The sequence below is a fragment of the Anthonomus grandis genome, chromosome 2 (assembly GCF_022605725.1).
Source record: "Anthonomus grandis grandis chromosome 2, icAntGran1.3, whole genome shotgun sequence".
Taxonomy (NCBI): domain Eukaryota; kingdom Metazoa; phylum Arthropoda; class Insecta; order Coleoptera; family Curculionidae; genus Anthonomus; species Anthonomus grandis.
In genome coordinates, this window is record NC_065547.1 from 44,191,140 (window position 1) to 44,214,616 (window position 23,477).

The 23,477-nt window shown below is 32.8% G+C and overlaps 1 protein-coding gene across 3 annotated transcripts; it reads left to right on the top strand.

The window, feature by feature from the left end:
• Window positions 1–241: 241 nt before the first annotated feature.
• LOC126733557 (phosphorylase b kinase gamma catalytic chain, liver/testis isoform) lies at window positions 242–20,665 on the top strand. Of its 3 annotated transcripts, none has more exons than XM_050436892.1 (10): window positions 242–622; window positions 674–828; window positions 890–1,073; window positions 4,126–4,226; window positions 4,285–4,375; window positions 4,444–4,473; window positions 4,533–4,737; window positions 4,817–4,855; window positions 19,982–20,140; window positions 20,201–20,665. In XM_050436892.1, exons 1-10 carry the CDS (start codon window positions 507–509, stop codon window positions 20,333–20,335), a joined length of 1,215 nt encoding a protein of 404 aa, XP_050292849.1. In that variant the 5' UTR covers window positions 242–506; the 3' UTR covers window positions 20,336–20,665. The 3 variants fall into 3 exon arrangements, with proteins under 3 accessions (XP_050292849.1, XP_050292848.1, XP_050292850.1); XM_050436891.1 differs by lacking the exon at window positions 4,817–4,855 and adding an exon at window positions 12,012–12,098; XM_050436893.1 differs by lacking the exon at window positions 4,817–4,855 and having other exon boundaries at window positions 243–622.
• Window positions 20,666–23,477: the final 2,812 nt, after the last annotated feature.

Consider the following 23,477-nt stretch of genomic DNA (forward strand, 5'->3'; position numbering starts at 1 on the left):
CACCACTTCTCTATATATTTGCGTCTTGTATTCTACTTACGAAATTAATAAATATACTAATTATTAACTAACTTAAGAAATAAAAAAACGAACTTAATAAATACACTAATTAGTAGATTTAATTTATTAAGTTCGTATGGTTCTACTCTATGATTTCATCGAACTTAATCTTTCTACCGCTAGATGTCTCACGCGGTAACATCTCGACTGTATTTTAAGGTTAACTTTTTGACATTTCCCTTTTGTTTGATCTAAAAAAAAAAAACATAATTTTGACATCCTCGATTCCTCGCCTTGTTCTCATAAAAACTCGAAATAAAATTAATTAAACCGAATTGACAACGATCAATTAATAAATGGGACAATAAATTTCGCAAGCGGCATGTAATTGCAACGCAACAGATTCATTTAAATCATTGTTTAAGTTCATGCAAGTAACCTCTAAAAGTTATTGAAAGTTTGGGAGTTATTTTTAGTTTTATTCTAAAAGTTTGGCACGCGAATTGATGACCGTAAAACTGAGAGAAAATATGGCCAAAGAGGAGGAATATGATAAGCTGCCGGATAAAGATGCTGCCAAAGAGTTTTATGCCAAATATGAGCCTAAGGAGATCCTCGGAAGGTAGGTCTTTCATCACCATCAAATTCTGTTTTCAAACATTGAATATTTTAGGGGTATATCATCTACAGTCAGAAGGTGTATTGAAAAAGAAACTGGCATAGAATATGCTGCTAAGATAATTGATCTAAGCAATGATGACTCCTCAGTTGATGCCACTCGACAAGAAATTAATATTCTACGAGTTGTGGCGGGACATCCTTACATTAGTAAGCTATATTATAATAACAACAGTACTCAGCAAAATAACAATAATTTTTATATTTGTAGTTGAGCTTCAAGATATTTTTGAGTCTTCCACCTTCATGTTTTTGGTGTTTGAGCTTTGTAAGCATGGTGAATTGTTTGATTATTTAACATCTGTGGTGACTTTAAGTGAGAAAAAAACTAGATATATTATGAGGCAAGTGTTTGAGGGTGTCCAACATATACATTCTAGAGGAGTAGTGCATAGGTAAGTACAAATTTTAAGGGCTACTTGTAAGAGAGGATGGCTTCATTCTTTTCATTACTAGAGTTGCATTTAAGGTATGGTTTGTATTTCTAAAATGCATATAAGAACTAAGAACTTATTTAATAACTTTTTTATTTTACAAATCAGGGGCCATAAGTTACTTTATATAATTAGCAGAGATTATTTTATTTCTAACACTATATAAATTACAATCATCTTAGCTGAGCTTCTTTGGAAATATACATGGGAAACATCTCTGAAGTGAAAAAATAACTATGGGATCTCTCATATCTATATACATCAATATTTAGACAAACATGTCAAAAAACAATTTCTTAATAAATATAATACATTACATTCTATGGAATATAAAAAAGATTTATATAAAACATGGATAAACTAAATGTGCACCTACAATAAAATAACCATGCACGTATATTTAAATTAAAAATTTTGATACTACCTACTTCCTAACTACATAAAATGTACAAGATTTAAGCAGTTTTAAAATGATCATTTATAAGTTTCTTACATCTACTTTAATATAATAATAATAATAATAATAATAAGCCTTTATTTCCAACAGGCAACTTGCTCAATAACAGGAAACAGTTGCAAAACAATGAAAAAGTAAAATAGTAAAAAAAACACACACAAACAAACCTAAAAGAATGAAAAGAAAAGAACAAAAATAAAGTCACAATCTCAAAAGTTATCCAAAAAAATTAGAACAAATAACTATTAATATGATATAAAAACCCAATTATAAAAGTTTAACAAGATAATCACACATTCAACAAAATTAAATTACATTAACTGCAATATACCTACTAACTATAACTTTAAACACATGGGTCTTAATCCCAAGAGTAATGATCCACCAAGATATCGACAATCACATGAACCGGAGAGAAATTTATATCGCACATGTGACAGATCCGATTAAATATAGCGCATATTGTATATAGTGGCGATTTCAACAGGATGTTTTATTAGGCCTTGGCAGAAAGAATGTTAGGGGATGTCTAGCATTAAGCCTAGGCACCATGAAGCGTACACCAGAAAGAAGTACAGGACTATCAATGAATCCATTCAGTAACCCATGCAAGAATTTTACAGAGAAGATCATTCTTCTGAGATGTAATGGATGTAGATTGAAGTGTTCAAAAACTTAGCAAATCTACTCTGAACAGATTCAAGGAGACCAACATGATTCTGATAGAGCGGGGTTCCATATAATGCAGCCAAACTCCAGTTTTGATCTCACAAAGCAACAGAAAAGCAGTCTTCATAGCAATTTATTTAAAAAAAAAAACATTTTCTGGTTTTTTATTTATATCACCCTTACGATTTTTATTACTATATTTCAATGTCGAGCAGTTCTATAATATTGCATTGTAACTATAAAAGTACAGCAAGGAAATTTTCGTACTCACTTCGCGCTTGGTAGACATGATCCAGTTCCAGATCGCAAAAAAACTGTTGTGGGTTTCAAATTTTAGAGCTACAGGTTCAGCCTTAAAAAGAAAATCAATTGGTAGACCCAGAAAACATTGCAGCTGTAAGAGAAGTAGTTGAACGATCTCCTAGACGTTCAGCTGTTAAACATGCCTCTGCTTTGCGTTTGTCAGATCGTTCTGTGAGAAGAATTTTGCACACCGATCTGAAGTTCCACCCATACAAAATGATGATCGTGCAAGAACTTAGTGAACGGGACTGGGAAAATCGCCGAGAATGTTCCAATGATATTCTTCAAAACGTCCCATAAAATGCGCTTTTAATAACGAGTCACGAGGCTCATTTCCATTTGTCTGGCTGTGTGAACAAGCAGAATTTTCGCTACTGGCGACCAGAAAATCCGCGGCAGCTCCATAAAAGGCAACTTCACAGCCAACGTGTTACCGTTTGGTGTGCTGTCGGTTCTTTTGGTGTTTGGAGTCCCTATTTTTTTGAAGAAGGAGGGGTAACGGTTACCGTAACTGCTGATCGATATGTCGACATGCCGCTACGTAATTTTTTGGAATCAAAACTTAGGGAACTTGAACATCCGGATGTGTGGTTTCAACAGGATGGGGCTACAGCTCATACGGCAAGAAGGACAATGGACCTGTTAAGGGAACTGTTTCCAGGACGCGTAATCTCGTTACGTGGAGACCTTAGGTGGCCTGTGCGTTGACCCGATCTTGCCCCATGCGACTTTTTCCTTTGGGGCTACCTGAAAAAGAGAAGGTTTTTCAACATCATCCCCGAACCATTGATGAATTGAAAGCAGCAATACGCCAAGAAATTACAGGAATATCGCCTCAAATTACTGCTCGAGTAATGGAAACTTTCAGAAAACAGCTTCGAATATGTGTCGAAAGAAATGGTCGCCACTTGGACTCTGTAATTTTCAAAACTTAATAAAAACAAAATGGCATACCATATATTTTTAGTTAATAAAAATAAAATATAAATAGCATTTACATTGGCATTTTTATTAAAAATCAAAATGTGGGCGATCATTTTGCCGGACCCTGTATTATAAATCAGCTTAATTCAGATAAGATAAAAGCCTAATAAGCAAATTTTGGCCTTACTTGCATGTGGTTAAGTGCATTTTACTTGTTGACAGAAATTCTGCAATCACTTGAGAAAAAATGGCATACTAACTACGTTTTCACATTTTTTCTATTTGCTAAAAAACTGCGACAATAATCACGGCTCATTTGTGTTTTTTTAACCTATTTACATGGTATGAACAATATAAGCTGTTAATATGTTAAATGATTGAGAAAGTCTTAAATTTAACGTTAAATTTTATAATAAAGTGGTTCGAGATGAAATTAATTTAAAAAAATCTAACTAATGTAAACATTTAAGTAATATTCAACTTAATTATTTCGGTATTTTCAAATTTAATTGAATAATAACTCATTACATATAAGTAAATTATTTATCTATGTCGATTCATTTAGGTGTACCATACTTTCTTTTACAGTAATTCCCTAATTCTCCAAATCATTAAAAAAATAAGAAAAAACAAAATGATTCACTTGATCAATTCTTGTAGGGATCTTAAGCCAGAAAACATCCTACTTGACGACAACTTAAATGTAAAAATAACCGACTTTGGGTTCGCCAGAAAACTGGAAGGGTCAGAATTACTGCATGGTAAAGAAAACACATAAACCAAACTACAAACTGTCCATATAAAAACATATTATTTCAGATTTATGCGGCACCCCTGGTTATTTAGCTCCAGAAACGTTAAAAACTAACATGTTTGAAGACGCACCCGGATACTCGTACGAAGTTGATATGTGGGTACAAAAACGATCAAATTTTTTGGTAATTTTGTCATTTCTAATTGTTTTAAATTTTATTTTAGTTGGGCCTGCGGGGTCATCATGTATACCTTGTAAGTAACTTTTGACTTTTACTACTAAATTAATAATAATCATTGTGAAATTAATGAAGGTTAGTTGGTTGCCCCCCATTTTGGCACAGAAAACAAATGGTTATGTTACGAAACATAATGGAGGGAAAATATTCGTTTAGTTCCCCAGAATGGGCCGATATATCCGAGTCCCCGAAAGACCTTATTAGGAAATTATTGGTGGTAGATCCTAAGCAGAGAATCACTATTGATGAGGCTTTGAGGCACGAGTTCTTTCAATCTGTGGTAAGTATTTTATAGTAAAAAAATTAACTAACCATCAGTGGGTTATCTTTAAAAACAAACAAACAAAATTTAAATTTAGATTCCGACCATTGGCTTAGAAGAGACAATAAACGCGGTTGTAAGTAACTTTAATCAGGTGATGGTAAAATTGTAGATAACCTATGTTGGTGCAGGGAAGATGTGCTAATTGTAATAAAAGGTGGTCCTTGGGAGCGTAAAGTTTTGATAATAATGTTGTTATTTTGCAACTATGAATAGTTGACTGAGGATTGTTTTGTTAAATTATCGGTTACCGTATGCTATTTCTTAACTATGGGGCAACGTATTGTTGTATTAAATCGTACTATAAAAATATTAAATAATTTATTTCTATATTGGTCGCCACAACAGAGTTCCTTCGGCTCATGCTATAAAGGAATGGGTACGTAAAAAACAGGTTCAGGTGTCACTTTCAAACATAACGGTTAAAAGAACGCCTGAGAACGTCGATTGCATTGGAGAATCTGTAGAGAAAAGTCCTTCTAAAGGATTTCTTCATTGTAAACCAGTTCTTTCATTCCTTCTCAAACATGGTAGTCGAGGGAGGTCAAATCGGGAAATCTAGCTGGCCACAATATCGGTCCATTTCGGCCTATCCATCGATTACGAAAATGATTGTTAACCCAAGTAACATTTTCTCAAGCAGTTGGTTTTTAAAGTTGCCTTTTAGCCGCACCAAGGTTCTGCAATAGTCATTGGCTTGCTTGATGGAACTATTTAGGTTAAATTTTGTGCTAATAGGAACTAGGAACCTTAGGTAAATTAAAAATCTAATTAGTTCTAGTCAAGTGTCAACAATAACGTTGTTATGGCCATAAACGAGGGCTTGATGGTTTTGAGATAATAAGGTTTTGGAGAGGTTATATTTCAGCATTAATTACCTATTCAGAACCATATGCTCTTGAATCAATTGCCTAACTATTTGGCACTTTATACGGCCTATTCCGGAAAATATAGCATTTTTTAACACCTAAAGGACTTGCTAAAAGTCATATGGATAATAAGATAACTTTATGGGATAAGGTTTAACCAACTAGTCACAATAAAACACAGTTTGCGGACGGTCGCGACTATCAAATCCTACGTCATTTATTCTTAGAATACAGGGATGTCTTGGCATAAAATTATAAGAAGTGGTAATTTTAAAAGAAAAGTGAAGCGAAATTTCCAACGAATTACAACTGGTCAGGTAAATATGACAAATAAAATATTGACAATTTTGGTAGATTATAACGTAAAAAAAATTAGTTTGCAATAGATATACCGGAAGAAGATAATTCTCGTAATTTAACTGATGGCGGTCTTGGCATTGAACCTGATCCTCTAGAATCAGATATTCACGATGCCAGTACCAGTGGCTTAACAGAAAAACTGGCTTCAGAACAACCAAGTTCATCGATGGATTGGAATGAAGATGATGAAATTGATGACTTTAAGAAATTTGATTTTAGTCAAGATTTAAAAGATTGGGCACTGAAATATAACATTAGACACGTTGCCATTAAAGATCTTTTAAAAATTTTAAATAAAAATACAGAGGTCAAGTTTCCGAAGGACCCTAGAACTTTTTTGGCTACTCTATATAAAATAAATTTACGGGATATTGCGGGAGGTCAATATTGACAAATCGACTGCTGATATACATATCGTTCCCCGTTCTATAGTTTGGACCACTTTAAATGGCATAGATAATGGCAAGATACACATGCTTGTTTATATAATTATAAGCTATCAGAATATTCGCGAAAAGATTTGACTGAAAAAGCTTGGGCAGCAGTAGCCAAGGAAGTAAACAGCGCAGGTAATTCAGGTAATTTCTATTTTTCTCAATAAAAGGATGCACCCACCATTTTCTTTTTTTTTTGCCTTTTTATTTTTTTTTCTATTCCGCAAATACCAATACATTGCAACCACATCCTCGTCTTCACTCGATGACATTTTGAACTAAACTGAACAACTAAACGTAGGAAACACGAAACGCGTATCTTTGGTGGGGCAACTGCATGTCGTTTGTATGTGTCCAGGCGAAATCGTATCGCCTTCGCGTCGCCGCACAGTGTTGCGTGGTATAGGGGTAATTGGACAAAATTAAAATAAGCTGTTAAAATAAAAAAGTAAACTTTGTATTTTATTTTTTTTTAACTCTTTTGAAGTTTTTTACTAAAATAATGTTAAAAATATAACAAGAAGAGTTTGCTCACAACTTTCCTCGCCCAAATTAGAAAAGCAATTAATAATAAAATAACTGAATTAATTTATATTTGTCTCATAACAAACAATAAAATAAAAGTATTTGCTCAAAAAACAAGCTTTCAATAATTATATGCTAAATATTACACACTACAAATTAACCAAAAGTATTTGCTTAAAAATATTGAAAAAAAAAACAAGTCTTCAGTGTACTAAATATTACATTACCTCTATTTTTCATAAATGACAAAAAGTTCAGAAAAATAAGTCAAAAATCTAGTCAGACTGATCATCATCACTACTTGAGGAACTAGATAGCTCTAAGCCAAAAACAGATTCTACCAGTGTGTTCTGAGAATTCTCAATAATTATATACTCTTTTATTTTATTATCATACAAAATATTTTTATTTTTTTTAGTAGATTGTCTATAAGAAGATAATTCTGGGTCAGAGGTCAGTAAAAGAGTTGAAATTATATCGGTGTTGGCATTTACCCGTGAAGTTTTTCGGCTGTTACATAATCTGATTTTTCTGAATTCTTTGTGCCTTGCTTCTAAAGCATCTTCCGCAAGTTGCCCAATAGGCAATTTAAAAAAATCAATTATGTCACAGCCATGCACAAGAACTTTGTGCACCGAACTTGGCATATAGTACCAGCTATATAAATGTAAGTATAACCTACGAGTGTCATTTAGCAAAATGCGAAAATTGGTTATATCGATGTTACAACCAGACGCCAAAATTCTTAAAATTAAATGAAATTTTTCAATTAGTTCTTTATCGATTCCGGTTATTTGAGAGCTTAAAACAGGATTTTGAAAAAAACGCCTGGCAGTATTGCCATCATTTGTGGAGCCATATCCTGGCTTTGGCTTATCAACTATAAGACCCATTTTGCTCTTAAAATTCTCCTGGATGGTCCTTTTTGTGTTTTCTGTAATTGCTTTATTTTCTGCGCCTTTCACTTGCCAAGTTTTAATTGGCAACCGGTATGCAATATGCAACAAACACTCAAAGAACCTGATCCAGCAATGGAGAGTTGATATGCCAAAACGATAGTTTTGGGTTACTGGAGATTTATCTAAAACCGTATCAGAGTTCATTTCTTTGGGAGTGGCTCCACAAATGATGCATTTTGAACATGAGTTTGTTTCGGACAAAATATTTGCTATACTTCCATCAAACATAGTCAAAATCATCTCGTAGGAAATACTTAAATCTTTATTTTCAATTGAAGTAGTATAAACTTTCAACTCGTTTACAGACATAACCATGGCATTTTCTTCTTGACGAACAACTTCAGGATTTTCTTTTATAAAAGCGAACTTGATGGGTCTGCAGTAAAACGTAGAATTTGTTTTTGGGTTAGACCAGATTACATTATTGCAGCTATCAACTAATTTTATTGGAACCAATGCTGTTAAAAACATATATTCATCTGTATTAGATGCCGATTCAAATTTTTGCTTATATAGACTGTGTCCCGAGCTGCCATCGAAACCCCACTTACAAATAGGTTTTAGATTGAACACTTGACAAATATTTAAATTTGAAATATTAAGGATACTGTCTGTTGTTTTTTGTAACAATTCTTGAAGACCAACTTCTGCAGATATTTCTGTTACGGTAATATTATTAGGTAAATATTTTTTTTTGTTTGCAGTAAGGCACGGTAACTCGGGAAGCAATCAGGATGTAGCGCATTTATAACAGAACGTAAAGTGTTGTATTTTCTAACTGACAGATCAATATCATAAAAAAGAGCCAGTGCTTGCTTAGTACTCAAACATTTTTTTTCAGAAGAAAATTTTTCATTAGAAGAATCCATACAGTGTTTTGTAGCGAAACGCAATTCTTCAACGGTATAGTTTTTTAGCAAAGGCTCTACTCTCCGTTTCTTTGTTTTTAAAGAAGAGTCTTCGAATGATTTTCGAGGCCTTCCGACTAAGTTTCTTTCTTCTACATGACTAAGTGAAGGCCCTTGGTTAACTTCAGTTATATCAACAGTGATAGATCCACTTAGCCATTGGCTGTGATTTTTTTCTAACTGGCTGCGGGTTCGATGACTTTTCTGCCATAAATCCTTCATTTTTATACAAAACAAATGACTTTGGTCAATTAAATGGCTTTCTGTTTCACTGCAGATATCTTCATCAAGATTTAATATTGATTTGATTTTCAAAAAAATATTCTTTTCCTTATCATTTTGATTGCTTACCAACCCTTCTTCAAATAAAACTCTTTTTGGTATAGTGTAAGCCATATCTAAAAAAATTAAGAACTAAAAAAGGGGCAGTTTGGGGCAGGAAAACAACATAGTGTAATAAAGTACACTAGTTGAGGTACTAATATACAAAAAATTGTCGAGGACATATGCGGACATTTTTTTAAAAGTTTTCTCAAAGATAGCTTAATATTAAAATATTGCTATTTTTTCATTTATTTAGTATTTAATATATTAAATAAGTGAGTATAAATCAGTACATACCTATATGTAACTAAGCACCTTTGGTCACTATAACACAATATAATATTTTCTACTTATACGCACAGAACCGGAGAAATACTTATTTTAAAGTGTGGGTATTTTATATGGCGACAAAATAAACAAATTAAATGATAAAGTTTCGGAGCTCCGTTGTTTACACGCATTTTATAAAAAAAAAATATTTGTGATAAGTGTCTGCAGCTATTTTGTAAATAGTACGGTACTTAATTTTATTATCGACCGACTTTTATTTTTGGACTTTTGTCCATTAGGCGCAACACTGTGCGCCGTCGCGTATCTTTGGTGGGACGACGGCCTTATTCGTGACGTTTATCCTCAACAGCACAAATAAGCATGAATCCGAACATTACTCAAAAATTTAAATGATCCCATAGCGTTGGCGTTAATATTAAGTATAAACGGTCCTTTAGCAACAAGACATGCGACGACAACCAACCTAATGCGATCGCCTCGCATTAGGTTGGTTGTCGTCGATTGTTGGCAGCAAATAACATCTGACAGTGTTGATGTTCGGGGATTCACATCGTATTAATTTATTGGAAATACATACAATCTTACAATCATTATATTTCTTCAATTTTTTTGTGGTGCTAATATACTTTGAATTGAAATATTGCATGGGTGTGTTAAGAGAAAAATGATTTGGTACTCATAACCTCTAAACTTGCAACAATCTGTATTTATCTTTATGAAAATCGCTTTGCCTATCTTTATTATATGAACTAAAATGAACTTACCTTTTTATGTACCTAAATACAGCCCTGTATGCAATTTGAACGATAAAACAAACACACTTTTATTTTCACAGTAACTGGAACCACCAAAACCAAACGCAAACTGAATTGCAATAAAGAAGACTCAAGAAATCCCGCGTAGTAATAAATAATGCCAATAGATCCTACTAAATGCCTAAAAGCCGTTTATTGAAATTCGCCCAGACTTTGTCAGCTAATTGGTTATTAAAAGTGGCCTATAAGTCCTGGAAGATGCTAATTAGCCCTGTTTTAGCTTTTTTTAAAACCCACTGGCATTTTTTTAAGCCTTTTGTCCTACGACATAGCTTTTGATACTTACTTAAGTTATTATAGCACCTTAAAAGCATACCCGGCTAGGCGTCCATTTTGAAGAAAAAATGCAATTCTTCCATTTTTATAAGCTATTCAAATACAGGCAAAAATAATGTAATATGTAAACAATTTAGATAATATATAAAGACACTGGAGCATCTAAGTACATATTATCACTAAAGCATCTCAGAAATAAAAATATATTAATTTTTTATTTTTTTAAGGCGCGCGTGTTTTACAGTTAAATTACACTCAACTTTTTCAAGAAACTGGTGTGCGCAATGAAAATCGGTCATCTATTCCAGTATAATATATTTTTTCCTAAAATAAAAAGTCATACTTACTGAAAATGTCGCCATTGCTTTTTATTTTGGCGTTGTCTTATTTTTACCCTGGCTGTATCATATTTAAAACTAAATGGCAAAATTTTAATACTTCAATATGTATCTGAAATGCCAAAAGCCGGCGAACAGGCCAAACTATATAACCACCTAAAAGTCTAAAAGGACTTTGCTAAAGGGTTGTAAACAGGTAGGCGTAAAAGCTTTCAGGTTCTGCACAGGTTACTTTTAGGCATCTTCGGGTTCGATAAAGGTTATTTCTATTAGCTATATAGGTTGTGTGATATGCGATCTGGTTTCAAATTGGCCAGGGCCTATTGGCAACGACAACCTGTTTAGGGCTGGACCTTTTTTTACTACAGGAGGTTATGCGGGCTAATAAATAACGTTGTTTGTGCTTAATGGCATAATCAATAATTTTTCTTAAACAGGTTCTAGGAGTTATTTATAACCTTTTTAGAACCTAAATTGTTACTTGGGAAGAAAATCTCTTATGGTTATTCGATATTGGGCGGGACATCCATCGTTTTGGTATATGATTTGATCTCTAATATCCAGAGGCACTTCATCCAAAATATGAGGTGAATTATTTCTCAAAATTCTAGATAATTTTTACCATTTAAATTGTCTAGCAAAAAATACGGACCGATTAAAATTCTGCCTGTTACACCTGCCCAGACATTTACCTTAAATTTTCGTTAGAATGAAATTTGTTTTTTCATATAAAGATTTTCGTTTGTCCAACAATTTAGGTTGTGAAAATTAGAGAAAAAATAAAAAACCTCAAGTCTCGGTATCAAAATATTTTTTACAAGTCCCGAAGGTTACATGTTTCGCTTAAAAAAGCATCATCAGACCTAAAATAAACAGAAAAACACATCTAATTACAATAAAACCCTACACTAAAACAAAATCAAAGTTTAAAAGTTGTTAAAATTACCTTATAAAATTTCCTTATTAATAATATAATATATAAAGGCATATAACTAGCTTTTTATTGTTTTACTGTATTTTATTTAAACTAAATTAGCGTTAAAACCTTAAAGTAATCAAAACTTCCCGTTCCCAAGCACCACCTTTATATATAGCTAATTGTTTATTAATGCTGTTAAATTTATAATGTATAGCAACTGTGGGATCAAGATATTTCTTCTCTGAAGAAATCCTTCAGAAGAGATTCGCGTAGGATGACGCTCATTTCAGAAATGGCTTTGGTAATTTACACATGTAGCGTTAATTAACCGAAAATAAGTGTTTCTTAATAACTTTTGTGTGGTTTTACGCATCGTTTGCAAAAGTTGTCTTTTATTTTACTGTGCTTTACAGTTGTTAAATTGCACGGTTTTTGTCCTAAAAGCTTAGTATGTCGATTTTTGTCTTCGAAATACTAATACTAGACAGACAAACTGTTAGTTTTTTTTCTATACAACTTAAAATTCTATTTTTCTAAACAACTTATAGGAAGCAGCCTAATAGGTGTATTAGAAACTTTAAAAATGAAGAATCACAAATTACAATAACCTAGATGCGAAAGTTCCGATAAGTTGCGATGTATCATGACTCTCCGTTGCGTCGCCACTACTCTTAGGTACCAGAGTATCCCATATTTTAATTATTAAGGCGGGAACAGACTAAGCAAACATTGTTGAGCAACAGTTGATCAACTCGTGAGTTGGCTCAATTTATACGTGTTGCTCAACTGTTGCATGATGTTCGCTCCCGAGGCGGTACATCAAAGGAAATGTTGACCAACAGAGCGTCAACAGTTTCGCCGGTGTATACGTGCGCAAACTTGTCAATATGCGTTTAGTTTAATTCAGACATTCGAGAGCGATACATCGGCAGAGTAACGTTCAATTCATTTGAAAATGTCGCACGATTGGTCAGAAGACCAAGTTCTAAATTCAAATATATGGAATCCCGAAAATGAAGCTTGTAAAAACAAAAATAAATGAACTGACGCATTCAATATTATAGCGACCGTTCTAGAACTATCCCGAGAAGAAATTGAGAGGAAATGGAAAGTTCTGCAAACCCAGTTTAGACGGGAATGTGCAAAAAGCGTCACAAAATCTGGCCAAGGAACAAATGAATTATACGTGTCCCGTTGGTTTGGATATAAACATTTAATGTTTTTAAAAAACAAGAATACACCAAAACATACAAGAGATACTCAAGAACAAGTAAGTAAACTTTTTTATTCCTTTATAATGAAACATATTATTTTGTTCCATTCTGTCTTGCCAAGGCATTCTTCCATGGCCTGAAAAATAATGTGCAAATTGTTCTCGAACTTCCTGTGCTACTCTGGTTGATTTCCTACCAATTCTATTTAACTTCATAAATGTAGATGAAGGTTCTGGTTCGTTTCGCCAAAATCCATGAACCAAAATGCCCGTTGAAACATCTTCATTGTCATAGGTTCCAGGGGGAACATAACAGCCCATGATTGTAAAGTAGCAACATGTAAGAACAATTATTTCAGCAGTAGTAGGTTGCAAAAGCAAGGACTTTCGCAAAACTCGAAATACATTTACATACATCCCCGCAGTACATTCAATTAACAGCACCATCTTATTCGAGAAATGTAAATATACCACCAGTGATTTCACCCAATCAATCAATAACACCATGTTCATATTCAACCATTTCAAGTGCTCCATCACCATTAATATCTCCAAGCGATGACGATTATTGATTTTCTACTTGCAGTTACTACTACTAAGTTTATTGTTACAATGTTGTTTACAGGTTAGTTTATCGCCGTCAATTACTTTCTGTGTAATAAAGAAATAATAAAAATGATGTTTTACTTAGCGCAACGTTATTATTAATTTTTCTTCAGGTGATATAGACTCACGAAATTTTTTATTTTGCTTGGCGATATGGGGTTCCAGTTTATAAAGTAATTCAAGAAAGCTATCTCGTAACATTCTGTAGAACGATTGATATTTTATAGGATGATTTCTTTTGATCTGCCGCTTACGAATGCACTTTTCTCTTGATTGGCAGTAAAGTATGGATGAACCCAGAACTTTCTTTTTTGTTTTCTTTTTCTACGTCGGTGAACCAACGCGAGTAATAAAATTGCATCCTCGTCCGACGACATGATGCGTACAAGTGGACGAGCTCAGCTTATTTTCTTACGACATTTGTTTTCGGACAATTGTCGCAAACAAATTGTGGACGACATGTCGAATAAATGGACGACCGGCCTAACAAAACATATACGTTTAATAAATTCAAATTCAAATATATTACTTAAAATTGTACAGTATTGTTACAAAGTTAGTGTTTGTGCCCTAAGTCACAAGTGACTTGTCGGGACACAGTATTTCAGAATACAATAATAATTTAACAATAAATTTGAGAGCTTGTTATAAAAACCAAATTAAATTAACTTAGATTAAATTTGTAAAAGTAATATTTAAATTAATTCATTCTTTTATTCTATCATTAAATATTATTTGCAAATATACCTGTAATTATAACATTTTTTTACATTAGAAAAGGTAGCTTTAATAAAATATTTTCATAGTTACACCTGATCCATTCGGTTATGCGTATATTAAACAGTTTTTTTCTTATAGCCTTAAAAGCGTGTGGTATAAAATTAAAGATTCTTGGCCCCACATAAGATATATGACGTTGACAAATAGTCAAATAAACATGTTCTCTCGTGACAGATCTAGTAATATTAAGGCGTTGGGGTAGAATCTTATAAATGTTTTTATTCTTCATAAAGTTAAGGGTGCTCTTCAGGTAAAGTTCTCTTACAGTGAGAGCACCACTTTCCAAAAACAAATTAACTGTTGGGTATCTTTTTGATTTTTTATTTATTATTTTTAGTATATATTTTTGAGTGATAACCAGGTTTGTTAACGTTGTGCTACACGCACTACCCCAAATTCTTATACCATAATTTAGAATGGATTCAACCAGAGCCTGATAGACCATCTCCAATAACTCACGAGGCATAAATTCGCGTAGTTGATGAAACTTATAAATTGTTTTCCTTATCTTTTTAGTTATGTAATCAATGTGCATATTGTATCTTAAATTTCTATCAATATAGACGCCTAGGTATTTTGTGTACGAAACTGAAGAAATCTTAGAGTCGCAAGTACAATTTTCCATCTGATTTGCAAAACAAGGATAAGTATGTATAGTTAGTTCCACAGGTTCTTCTTGTTGATTAGTGTTATAAATCGAGAAATTTATAAAGTGGGTTTTATTACTATTTAGAGTTAGAAGATGCTGATCCGTCCAAAGTTTAATTAATGTGATATATCTTTCAGCTAGCTTTTGCACTTCTGACCATGATTTTGCTTTTACTAGAATTACTGTATCATCAGCGTAACAAATAATAGAACAATTTATTTCAGGTAAAATTCTTGTAAGGTTGTTTATATAGATCAAAAAAAAGAGTGGCCCCAGGACTGTACCCTGTGGCACACCACATTTAACTGTACCCATCTCTCCAACAAGATTATTAATTTTTACTTGTTGTGTTCGATCACTAAGATATGATTCAAAGAGTGCTAACTCAGTACCTCTTAAACCTACGTCACCCAGTATTTGCAAGAGAATGTGATGTGCCACAGTGTCAAAGGCTCTTGCGAGATCAATAAAAATGCCTAAGGTATTATAACCCTCATTAAAACCATTCAATATTCGCTCTGTTAATTGTTAAATTGCATCTTCAGTGCTCATTTTACTTCGAAAGCCAAATTGAGAATCTGACAATAATATTATTTTCTAAATGTTTTTCCAATTTAATTTTAATGCACTTTTCAAGTAATTTATTCAGGGTACTCGTTATTGCAATAGGCCGATAGTTTTCAATGCACTGGCTGTCACCAGACTTAAATATGGGAGTTATTATGGAGTTTTTCAGAATATTTGGGTAAATGCCTGTTTTTAGTACTAGATTTATCATGTGTAGTAAGGGCTTCATTAACGCTATATGATTGTCTTTAATTATCAATGCAGAAATACCATCGTTTGTACATGAAACCTTGCTTTTAAGAGAATTTATTTCTATTATCAATTCATTTACCGTGATTTCCGAGAAACTCGCTGGATTACAAGGAGTAGGCTTACTAAACACATATTTATTTTTAGGTATTTTTTCACTAAGGTTTTTCCCGATATTACAGTAATAGTTCAGAAATTTTCGAGATATTTTGTCCTTTTCAGTTACTTCATTACCATTTTCAGTTATAGAGTTTATAATTACATTTTTATTTACGGTTTCGTTGGTTACTTCCCTGATGGTTTCCCATATTTTTTTTGTATCGTTTATGTTTGTATTTAATTTGTTTTTAAAAAATAAATATTTAGCTCTTTTAATTAATTTAGTGAGGACATTTCTGTAGAGTCTGTAAGTTTTTTGTGTTTGAAAATTTAAAGGATGTTTCAGGGTCAGCCTCCTTAGTTTATCGCGATTTTTAATGGAATTGATGATCCCAGAGGTAATCCATCCTTTTTTTTTACGAGTGTATTTTATAGTTTTAAAGGTGGTACAATTTTCAATTATAGTTCTCATGGTTTTAGCAAAATTATTCATGCAAATATTTGGGTCATTACATTGCAATATATCGCCCCAATCAAAATTTATCAGACTGTCTGCTATTTTTTGAAAGTTAACAATTTTTTTAGTATTAATTTGTACCTTTTCCGGGTTATTACTTTTGTTTAAAAACTGCATGCTCAATAGTGTTGGGAAATGGTTCGTCAAACCACTCATTATAATATAAGAACTGACAATTATATCGTTGACGGTAGTTTTTAGAAAGATATGGTCTATGCAGGTTTTTGCATTTCCTGCTACCCGAGTAAAACCATTTATTTGACTAATGTATCCCATGTGATTTAGATAGTTGAGATATTCTGTAGAGCATTGAGTGACTTCATTCTCTATAATATCAATATTTATATCTCCACAAAAAACCTCGACTGGACATCTCCGAAAGTTTATTTCGAATAAAAGCCTTACATTATTGATAAATTCTGTTTTGTTTAAACTAGGAGAGTTATATAATGCGATTAGCCCTGTTTTTACATTATTTTTAATCAAAGTTACTCTTAAAAATTTAGAGAAATTTACAGTTATAATTTCGGATTTAGGTAATAGCGAGGTTCTAACATATACTATGGTGCCATCATTTTTGTTTATTTGACTTTCATTATAAAAAACTTCAAACTGATTCAATCGAAAATCATTTAAATTATTTATCTTATGTGTCTCTGAGAGCACTATAATATCAAATTTTTTATCAGTTGACTCAAGGTATGCCACCAGATCATCATAATGAGCATTAATGCTTGAGATGTTAAAATGTATTAAATTAAGGCAGTTAGAATTAGTTGGGGTATTTATATCCCCAATATGATTGCAGGTCTTAGTTTCAATAACTTGATAGTCATCAAGATCATTATGATCCAGGTTATTTAGAGAATTATTCGTATAAAATTCATATAAAACAACCAATTAAATCACTTATAATTATTATCGAACAAATATCTAAACTTACATGGTATTTACAATATTTTGAATTTGATCCACAGCTTGAATTTTGATTATATTAGAGGTTTCGGCGCAAAATGCGCAAACACTTTTCCACTCTTACACCACACAAAACTAAAACCTTTATTTTTCAGTTTTTTTGCTTCCAGAAAGAGATTTCGAACATCCTTTGAAAGGTCTTCGTTAATGACAATGATATGGGGTTCCCCGGCAATTTTACAATCCGTAGTTTTTAAAGAGCGTATTGTTTTTCTTTTTTCTATTATCTCATTCCTTTGGTGTAATAAAACTGAAAAACTAGTTTTTGAGTTTGGAGATAGAGACTTTCCCATTTAATTTAGAAACCTATACATACACATTCTCCTACAAAATATTCAATGGAGTAGATTGATATTAATACTAGGATAGTTCAAACTCTTAGAGAACTTATCGTTATTCCGTTGTCCAAACTAATAAACCAGTAGATTTCTGCCGGTATTTTTCCGGATATACTTAAAGGAGCGAAAGTGGTTCCTATATTTAAGGAATCTCGGGATGAAGTAACAAATTACCGCCCAATTTCTCTCCTTCCTATAGTCTCTAAAGTTGTGAGTCAATTTTAAAGGTTCAATTAACTATCTACTTTGAAAAAAACAATCTATTTATAGACTCTCAATTTGGTTTTAGAAATAACAAATCTACAACATTAGCAATCGATAGACTCACACAAAATATCACGGAAGGATGGGAATTGGGTGTGGATTAATCTGCGTCTTTTTATGACCTCACTAAAGCAGTTGATTGTGTCGCTCATAAAATCCTTTTCCGGAAATTAAAATTGTAGCATCTGGATGTTCGTACCTTCAGGGTCGTTGCCAATGTGTTGATTTTATGACCAGTATGTCAACTGGGTCATGGTGTTCCACAAGGTTCTAAATCCTTGGTCCTCTGCTATTCCTCAAATATATTAATGATTTTTTCTAACGTTCAACATGTAAAACCTATTCTTTTCCAGATTGATATTAGTAATGTTATTAGGTACTCCGGTTCTGAGTGTTGTGTTGTGACACAGGTTCAGAAATGTGTGGTTTTTAGCCAATTGGCTTCCCTTAAATGCATCGAATACTAACAAGTTAAACTTTAACTTATAAAGAAATTCATTTCATATACCAGGTGTGGTCTCACACACCAAATTCTAGTAGTTATTTTAGATGATTAACAAGAACATATATTAGGCAGACTAATTAGGATACTTTTCATGATAAGGGCTGTTACATCCTTTTCCAGTATTTTGTCTGCCTACCATGGTTACTTTTCTTCAAATATGTGCTATGCAATTCTGACTTGTATGCACAGAAAATCTTTAAGCTTCAACGGAGATGTAACAGGACTATGGTTGGAATGGGGTATATGGATTGTTGTACGCAGTACTTCAAAGACCTTCACATACTTACATTTCCTTGCGCCTACATCTACCAATGTTTCGTTTACATTGTTAATAACATCTCACAGTTTAGAACTTATTCAGATATACATCATTACAACTCCAGATCTAGTAGAAATATTATCACAGGCTCTCTGGAACCAGACGAGGCTCTGACTACTATTGTGTTCAGTTCTTGAATGTTATTTCAGTCCATTTAAGAAATCTTGAAGCCAAGATATTTTTTAGGAAATTTAAATTATATTTGGTAAATGATGCCTTTTATGCTTTTGAGGAATTACTTGGGAAGCAATTTTAATTTTCTTTAACTACTGTATGAAAGTGTGTTCTCTTAAAGGTGTCCCGTTTGTTATATTTTATATGAATTGTGGCTAGATTTTAATATGTAATAATTTAAATTTCTACTGTTTTATATGTATTTCTAGCCATTAGACTTACATCTTGAGTTGTATAAACAGATACTGTCTAATGTATTAATAAATATCTGATTTGATATCAAAGCTAAAAACTGCACAACATACAAGAAGCATATGTTAAAGTTTAAGATTTGCAATTTTTTTATCTGAATGACCGTAAACCTGGAAAATGGATCCAAGCTATTTTCATTAAAGGAACGCAAAGTCCATATTGTGATTTTTTTCATTAAAATAAACACGGTACCTATAACATCCATGCAGTTTGTCTGAAAACGCTTACTCGGATTACTTACAGAAATCTCGAAGCGTCTTTGCCATGACTTTCGCATCTGTGTTAGACTAATTTGTACTTCTATCATTAACCTTTTATCCTAGCTTGACTTTAGACAGGGTATCCCAAAAATATACCGACTTTTCAGATAAACCAAAAGAGAAAAATCTAGGGAGTTTAGATCGGGAGAACGCGCGGGCCAGTCGACCTTTATTATTTTCTGATCATCCCAAGTTGGGAATGTTCATAGATCATAAAGAAATGTTTTCTGCACTGTAAATAGCCATTAATATTAGTTAATGCGCAAAATAATAGTATCAAAAACAGGTTTTTTTGGTCTAGAGCCCAAACGGCTCATTTGCGGAGATATATTATTACTGGACAAAAAAGGTTGATGTTTGTCGGTATATTTTTGGTGCACCCTGCATTTAAAATAACGTGTTTTGTCTCCATCATAGAAACTACATACGAGCGGGTTCGACGCAAGACGTAAATTCAAAATGGCCATTTTATTCGTGCGTGCGATGGTACGAATCCAACGTTTGCGTTTCACCCCCGAACCGCTCTCCCTTGAAGCAGCCAGATGTGATCCTTATAGAATTAAGCTTTTAAGAAAAGTGAGAGTGTTAGATTTTAAACAAATTATTTCCAAACTAATTCACTGTTGTTTTTTTTAGATTGTGGATGGCTGTGCCTTTAGAGTTTACGGACATTGGGTGAAAAAGGGCGAAGGCCAAAACAGAGCCGCCCTGTTTGAAAATAGCCCGAAAACCGACCTGAAACATATATATCTTGCGAATCTTAGCTTATAAAATCGGAGTTGATTTTAGGCAATTCGCAAGTTCCTTTTTTAGTTTCAGTCGATTTATACAAATAGTAGCAATTTGTATATAACTTATGCAATAAATTGACATTCGTATAATATGTATTAAATTAATAAAAATCAGGGTTAGTACCAAAGGATTTAACCCTTTTATAGGTATTGAATGATAGTTACTTTGTGAAAGTATACCAAAATTATTATGTTGTGATAAATGCAAAATGCAATAGGTTCTAATTATTTTAATATGTTAATTAGTTTGTTTTTCTTTGCTGTGTAAAATTTCGAATTAATATTTTATAATAAAAACACCGTGGTCGTATATCTTGAATTATTTTCAAACATATTACAGTTTTCAGGAACATTTTGTCATTTACAACGCAGACTTGGATAGAATCCTAAATACGGTATTTCATAAACCATCGAATATTTTTTTATTCAGTTAAAGCAACAAAAATGTATTCGAATAACTGGTATTTTAGTTATTTTAGTAAAGATATTCCAAAAAAACAATAACGGTAGGTAAATAGGTATTTTATATTTAAATGAACAAAATTTTAAAAAAGCAAATTAAAAAAAAAATTATAATTATTTTAAGCTGGTTAATTCTTAATGCTACAATAAAACATTAATTCGGTATTTTTTTTTTTTCCTAGTATTCTATTTTCATTAGTTTTTAATAATGCTAACTATCCTAAAAAAATTGTTCTAATTGTGGGGCAATCATTAAGCATTTAACATTCATTCCCTTATCTTCAAAATATTGACCAAGGGTAGTTTGCTATAATCTCTTTTCATAATATAGTTATAGGTGAGTATTTTTTGTTGAATTTCTGAATCCCAGACCTATGTTTCTAGTAGGAAATGTATAGGTCTTTTAGAAATTATAGTACGCAGATAGAAAAAGTGATAAACGGGGGACTTTCTTTAATGTGGAGATAAAAAAAAGCCCCAATTTGATTTTCAATCTGCCTATTATAGTTTCCAAAAGAATCACACATTTTCCACTAATTTTAAGTGCACGGTATGATAAAGCGAAATTCAAATTTGGCGCCATAATCACATTTTTTCCCGCCAAAGTTATCTTTATAAAAAAAAACTGGTTTTTGACATATATTCTGTCAACAATTTTGAATATAACCTAACACTGAAAAAGTTTCTATTCCTCGACATATAGATGGCGGTAAAAAAAACGAAATTATCTTCTTGAGACTACCGGACTGTCAAGCATCTGATCAAGAGTGCTTAGCAGGCCATGCTTGGTGGTCTCGGAGAAGTCATTCTTTTGGTGACATTCACCAGAGGCGGATGGGAGTGTGAACGTAGCTTCTTGTTGTTTAGTTTGTATATTACTTAGAGGTATGTACAGTTTTATTTAAGAGCATGCTCTATCTATTTTATGGACCATTTGGCCTTATAATAAGAACGTTTTCTTTTGACGATTGGCTATGCATTTATAATTTAATATAAACATAAAATTTCTATATTTTAAGGGTTGCTTTCTTTTATGGGTTTATTCAAATAAAATTCAATTTAAAGGGTAAAGTGCTACATTTCTTAGTGGATTTATTCGGTAAATTCACGCTTTAGAAGGGGTTGCAAACTTTTGCTTTAAAGGGGTAAAAACATATAAGCTTGTACTTGGTGGACTTATTCGCTAAATTCACATTTCATTAAAAAAATAATTGTCAATCTTTTGTGGCATAAGGTCCAACTGTTCACTATATGATTCATGAATTTACCGAACCTAAGGGTGATTCATCATAGACCAAATATTCATATTCATCGTGGACCTAAGAGAACTCAAGAGTTCTCTTTGGTCCACCAGGATACTATTTAGCACTTGGGGTGGAGAGGGCATGCCGTAATCGCTCTGGACAAAGGGGCTTGGTGCCTAATGCCGGGTTTCCAACAAGCGGACACGACAAAAACAAAACACGAACTGTCCGTTTGAACAGAAAATTCGAACAGTTTTGTTTTGAAATTGTTTCAAAACTGTGTGTTCCCAACGGACGTTCTGATTACACCAGCAACGAACTAAAATCAATAAAAACTGTTTATGTCCTGTTTAAGTTTTATTCAGTTTACATCGAGACACCGGACACGGCATTTGTGAAAATGTGGCACGCAGCAAATATGTTAAGACAAGATGACGAGGATTTATTTTTGCTAGGAGCTGCATATTTTATTATGAATAAAAAAAACAAAAATAAACGTCGATTTTGGGTTAGACCATCTTTAAGGCAAAAAGTAGAAAATGTAACTTCTAAACTATTGCAAGATCTAAGAGAAGATGATGTAAATATAGGAGACGAACTGTGTTCAAGTTTTAAGAATGTCAAGCAGAGATTTTGAAAATTTATTTTGTTTAATTGGCCCTATCATTAGCAAGAGCAACACCAATTACATAGACTCTCTCCCAGCAGTGGGTCGTTTTGCCATTACATTGAGGTCTCTAGCAACAGGAGATTCGTACCGTAGTTTAATGTATTTATTTGAAGTTTCGGTACCACCTATATCAAGAATTGTTTTCATCGAGGCCACTCTTTTCTGTAGTTCTCGGTTTATTTTTGTCTCAGAGGAAAGCCATCAAATTATACCCCAACCATTTAGAACGAAAAGAAGAAGCCGCTCCAGACGTTTTATATTTTTTATAATGCCTCTCTCTACGATACTGCGAATTAATGTTGGCCAACTTTCGCTTAACTTCGGCTGTGGACACGTTACACATTTTTTCTAGTTCCATCAAGACATCTTTTTTTTAATTCTGTTTTTATAGTCTGCGTGTTCAGCATCCCATAAGCTTCTAAAATTTTTCTAGTTCTCAATTAAATTGGCGGTTTTCTCCAATGTCCACACTTTTTTAGTGCATATACCGGTTTGTACGTGTCAATATTTTTGATATAAATAAATTAAAATACTTACAATAGACATTGCGACGTTTTTTCTTTACGCATTAAAATTAAACTAAACCACTCAATCACAACAACGAAATTAAAAACAAGCTGTCTGAAGACATCTACACCAAGTAGACAAACATTTCTAGAACACGCGGACCGTTTGAAGTTACCGACACTCGCCGGGACACTGTTTGTGTTCGTAAAGACTCTATTCGCGGACTAAAAAGTTCTGAA

Excerpts from the sequence above, each read along its gene's own strand:
- LOC126733557 (XM_050436891.1), top strand. The coding sequence starts at position 507 with ATGACCGTAAAACTGAGAGAAAATATGGCCAAAGAGGAGGAATATGAT. Across the intron at positions 829-889 it reads GGCGGGACATCCTTACATTA|TTGAGCTTCAAGATATTTTT; the intron begins GTAAGCTATATT and ends TTATATTTGTAG. Across the intron at positions 4,474-4,532 it reads GGGGTCATCATGTATACCTT|GTTAGTTGGTTGCCCCCCAT; the intron begins GTAAGTAACTTT and ends AAATTAATGAAG.